The sequence below is a fragment of the Sapajus apella genome, unplaced genomic scaffold, assembly GCF_009761245.1.
Source record: "Sapajus apella isolate SASKATOON/1434 unplaced genomic scaffold, GSC_monkey_1.0 scaffold192, whole genome shotgun sequence".
Classification (NCBI taxonomy): Eukaryota; Metazoa; Chordata; class Mammalia; order Primates; family Cebidae; genus Sapajus; species Sapajus apella.
In genome coordinates, this window is record NW_022437132.1 from 711,142 (window position 1) to 716,298 (window position 5,157).

Sequence of the window (5,157 nt, forward strand, 5' to 3'; positions counted from 1 at the left end):
TGCCTTCCTGTTCCCGAGTGGGGCCTTGTCCTCCACCGACTCATGCCTGCCCTGTTTTCTCTCGGCAGCTCTGTATCTTCACTGAGAAAGTCTCGAACATGTTTTATTTCTAAGGATTTTATTTTTTGAGCGATTGCAACTGGATTTTAAAATTTTACTTTGTTTTCTTGCTGCTAGTATATAAAGACATTTATTTTTCAGGTAGTTACCTTGTAGTCGGTGACCTTGGCAAACTCGCCAGCAGTTCTAATATTTATGAACGTTATGTGTGAATGATCATGCCATCTGCAAATAAACAGAGTTTGGCGTCTTCCTTTCTGATGCTCCTTGTTTCTTATATTTTTCTTGTCTTATTGGAATGAATGCCAGTGACCATCAGTACAATTTTTTATTTTTTAATTTTTTTAGAGCTGGAGTCTCGCTCTGTCACCCAGGCTGGAGGGCAGCGGTGCCATGTCGGCTCACTGGAACCTGTGCCTCCTGGGTTCAAGTGATTCTCCTGCCTCAGCCTCTTGAGTAGCTGGGACTACAGGCATGTGCCACCACACCTACTAATTTTTTGTCTTTTTAGTAGAGACGGGTTTCACCTTGTTGGCTAGGATGGTCTCGATCTTCTGACCTCATGATCTGTCCACCTCAGCCTCCCAACGTGCTGGGATTACAGGCGTGAGCCACGGCATATGGCCTCATTTTTAAGTTCTTGATAGAGATAGTCTCACTATGTTGCCCAGGCTGGTCTCAAACTTGTGGCCTCCCATGGTGCTAGTCGAAGGCTGAGTCCAGGCTGGCCACAGCACGTTTTCTTCATTGTTGGCAGCTGATTCTGCTGGTTCAGGGCTCAGCTAGGCACGTGGACTCCTCCACGGCTCCTGTTCAGTGCTCAGCTGGGTCTGTGGCCCCTTCTTGTCTCCTCCGGTTCAGGCCTCTCCTTGAGCTCCGGGCCCTGGGAATTCTGGGCTCCGTCCCTGATTTCCTTTAGCTGGGAAAGTGGTGGGTTTCGTGGGAGTCCGGGCCGCTTCACAGCACTGCGGCAGACCTGCGGCTTCTCCAGGGCAAAGCTTCGTGGACACGAAGGGGATGCCCCTCCCAGCTGGTCCCCCCCTTTACCTGTCAGTCCCCTCCCCAGAACCCTTGGGTAACTGGTTTTCTACAGTTTGTTCCGGAATTTTTCAGCTGTTTTCTATAGGAGGGATTTTTTAAAAGGCCCTTCACCCCCTCTGGACATTTGTAAGTTGACACTGAACACCTGGCAGCCTTGCTGAATTCTGTGTGCGTGAGGGCTGGGTTCCACGGAGAACCATCATAGAAAACTCACTCCACGGAAAAGGATCAGAGACGACCCCTGAGCACACTCCCTTCAGCAAACAGAAACCTTCGCAGGTGTTAATAGCCAGGCGCGTTCCCAACTGGGAACAGGAGCTCACGGCATTCTGGGAGGGGCTTCAGGGGCAGGGAGGGGCTTCTGGCTTCAAGGCTACCCACCCAGGCTGTGGTCCCAGGTCAGGGGGAGCAGCTCTTCCCCAGCAACCTGCAGCCAGCCTGGACTGGAGGGGAAAACGGCCCCACTTCACCAGGCCAGCGAGTGCCTGGGGGCAGGTCCGTTCCAGTTCCCCCGGGGGAAGGGGTAGGCGTGTACCTGGAGCTGGCCCTGGCCCTGGGTGGGAGCTGCCTCCCTGACCTGTGTCCTCAGCCCCGAGAGGGATGGCTCACAGCCTTGCGAGGTCCACACTGCACTGCCCTGGGTCAGGAACATGCTCCCAGGAGTCCTGTCTGGACTGTGTGGCCGCCGTCCTGAGCATGCTGACCTGGGACTGCCACCCCTCCCCCTCTGCCCCCGGTTTCACCACCCAAAAATCCAGAGAGGCGTGAAGCGTGGGCCCGGGGCCCCCACCCATGCCCACCGAGGGCAGCTTTGCCTTCCCGGCACCCCTTCTCCCCCAGGTGGGGGGCCTGGCCCACGCCCATCTGTGGCTCCTGCTCGGGGTCCCCACCCACACATTCCTGTGGGGTGAGGTGCAGCCGCCGCTCCCATCTGCCCGGGGCAAAGCCGTCATTTGTTCCCCTTGAGGGCCTGGGAGGCTGCCAGGCTCTCCACACCCACTTCCCAGTTGAGGAAACCGAGGCAGAGGAGGCTCAGGTGTGGCCAATCACCGTGCCGATCAGCGTTGCCCCGGTCAGGGCCCACGGAGACTCTGGGAGGGGCCGCTTGGGCGTGACGGGATTCCCTCCCTACCCAGCTGCGCAGAAGCCCTCGGAGGCCTGGGGGGGCTGGGCTCCCCCTTTCCCACTGCCCTTTGGAGAACCACGTGGGCACTGGCCGGAGACCTGAAGGGGCCGTCCTGTTCGCCGTGGGTGCCACCAGTGCCACGCTCTACCGTCTCTGCCTGGCTGGCCACTCCCACCTGCTGCGACTCGGACAGACAGCTGTGCACAGACCCACTGTGCCTCCTGCCCTGGGATCTGTAAGTAACAGCCTTGGAGCTTTTCCTGCTGTGGTGTGGGTGGAATCCTCGCCTGGAGGATTCCTCATCTGGAGAACCAGGGCTGCCCCAGGCCAGGCTGTCGGCATGGAGCGATGGTCAGGCTTCAGCGGGACCCGATTTTACCCTGCAGGGCGCTCTCGGAATCCTTGGTTTGGAAGCCGCTCCCCCAAGGCCCCAGCCCCCCTGCAGGTGTGAAGGACTCGGATTCCAGAGCCCCCAGAGGCCCCACAGAGCAGGAAGGGCCAGGCTCCAGGGGAGCCCCCACCCCAGGTGCTGAGGTCCTTGGGTCACCTGGGGTTGGGCTGGGGTGTGCCCAGGTCTCTTGTGATCTGATGGGCACATTTCCTGCCTGGCCTCATGCACCCCAAGAGCTGAGGGTCCCACCCTACCGCTCATTTTCTGGCTGGGGGAGTCTGGTTTTCTTTCACCTTGTCAAGGTGTTCATCCTCAGGGCCTCCCCCACTTCCTCTGGGACCTGTGGGGAATAGAGGCTTGGGGGCCCTGTGGCTCCCCATGACATTCCCCAGTGGCTGGGCTGACCAGGCGGGCTCTGCCCATGGACAGAGCAGCTGAGCGTGAGCATGTTACCCCATTTCTGAGCTGTGGGTGGACCCACAGGCCCGGGCCAGGGTTTTTGGGAGGCAGCTCTAATTTTCCCCAGCCACGCTGGCCTCCCTGAAAGGGGTGCGTGTCGAAGCTGGTTCCCTCTCCTGTGGGCCCCACCGCTACCCCAGGAGGACAGTTCTTGTCCAGGGAGGGTCTCCCCAGCCCCTTCCCTGCCCCACACTGGCCCACAGACCCCACCCTAGAGAGGACAAGGGATCCCCAGGCTGATCACATGCCCAGCCCCCCTCACCCGGGCTGCACCTCAGAGAGGCCGGGAGGGGGGCCCCACTGCTGGCAGGTGGGAAGGTGTGGTGTCCTCTGTCCCCACAGTGCCCCTCCTGCCTCAAGGGTGGTGTTTGCCTAGCAGGGCTCTGGGCATTCACAAAGCCCAGGCACCTGAAGCCGAGGGCAGGGGAGAGGGGAAGGAGGGGAGGGAGGGGAGGGAGGGGAGGGAGCCTCGTCCAGGCAAGGGCGTCACTGAGTACAACCCACACCTGCGATTTCCTCTTCATGAGTGAGGAGGCTGATGCCAGCCTCTGGCTGCTCGCTCTAATCTCTCCCCACCCTGCTCTGCCCTTCTGGGAGAGGGGATGGGTGTCAACTGAGGCCTGGGCTGTCTGGGCTGGGGACCAGGCTCTTAGACCCAGCCCTCCCCCAGGCAGGAGGAGCCAATCAGGGCGGGGGCAGAGGGCTCTGCGGCTGGAGGGCAGGGCCAGGGCTTGGACACAAACTGCAGGTGCCATGGAGGTTTGCCCTGGGAGCCCCTGCTGGGCCCACATGGCCCCAGGCTGGCCTGGGACAGAGGCATGGGGTGGGGACAGGCGGTGGGTGTCCTGTCCTGAGCCACTGCCTTCCACAGACACAGTCCATGGCCTTGCCAACGGCTCGACCCCTGTGGAGGTCCTGTGGGAGCCCTGCCCTTGGCAGCCTGCTGCTCCTGCTCCTCAGCCTCGGTGGGTATTTGGCGGCACTGCTGGTGAACCGGGGGCCCTCGGCAAGGCTTGCCTGCCCCACCTTCTCCCTGAGGTGGGCAGGTGTCCTGAGTCCCAGCAGCTGTCTCTCCCCCAGTGGGGCTCAGGCCGCAGTGGGGATGTCGGGATGGACATCTGACCGGACAGCAGCCGGGTCCCAGGGGAGATGTGGAAGGCCGGGCTCCTGTGCCTGGGGACTGAAGTCCAGGGGCCTGAGCAGCTGGCCTCCACTGCTTTGGGGCATGCACAGGGCTGGCTCTGGGAGTGGCCGGGCTCTGCCTCCTTCCTCCCTTGGGTCGGGCACACCCCAGAGGCCCAGGCCCCCCTCCAAACTGTCCCCACTGCTCCTTCAGGATGGGTGCAGTGCTCGAAGGCTTGGGCCGGAGAGACAGGGCGGGTAAGATCACCTCTGGGGACATGGGACGGTCTTCAGGTTCCGGGGGGGTGCCTTGTGGTGTTCTGTCACCTCTGGGGACACAGGGAGGGTCTCAGGTCCCGGGGGGTGCCTTGCTGTGTTCTGTCTGTCATGCACACGGGAACTAGTATCCACGGTGCCTGCCCATCTCAGAGGTCCCAACTTGCAAAGGGGCGCCTGGACCTGCACATGACTGGCCTGGGAGCAGCCCGGCCCGGGGAGTAGCAGAGCCCACATTGCAGCTGGGCGGAGGAAGTAGCTGGATCAGAAGTAGCCAATAGCCAAGCCCATGGGTCCGAGACACGCTGGGCCTGGGAAGTAGCTAAATTTAGGGAGTGCCTGGGACCAGGGGTGCGGGAGCCTGGGAACGTCTGCTCCAGGGAGCTGGGCGGAGCCACAGTCAGCAGGCCCTGTGCCCCCAGGAGGCTGCACCCCCGGACCGAGTCCTGGCCAACACGCCTAACATTGCCAGGTGGGTCTGGGGTCCTCACAGCCCTGGAGGACGAGGCTCAAGGGGCCCTGGGGACTGAGGGTGGGCTGGGTGCCCTGCCCCCCGTCTCCTGCCTCCCAGCATCCCCTCTCCCCACAGCGTCCCCTCCCCACAGCGTCCCCTCCCTACAGCGTCCCCTCCCTACAGCGTCCCCTCCCTACAGCGTCCCCTCCCCACAGCGTCCCCTCCCCA

The 5,157-nt window shown here is 61.8% G+C and overlaps 1 protein-coding gene across 1 annotated transcript in view; it reads left to right on the top strand.

Moving 5' to 3' along the window:
- Positions 1–1,987: 1,987 nt before the first annotated feature.
- Positions 1,988–5,157, top strand: part of MSLN (mesothelin) — a 17,678-nt gene continuing 14,508 nt past the window's right edge. Inside the window, exons 1-4 of the mRNA XM_032269450.1 lie at positions 1,988–2,462; positions 3,949–4,042; positions 4,414–4,457; positions 4,898–4,996. Coding sequence (XP_032125341.1) covers positions 3,958–4,042; positions 4,414–4,457; positions 4,898–4,996 — 228 coding nt within the window. The 5' untranslated portion in view covers positions 1,988–2,462; positions 3,949–3,957. The remainder of the gene's footprint in view (positions 2,463–3,948; positions 4,043–4,413; positions 4,458–4,897; positions 4,997–5,157) is intronic.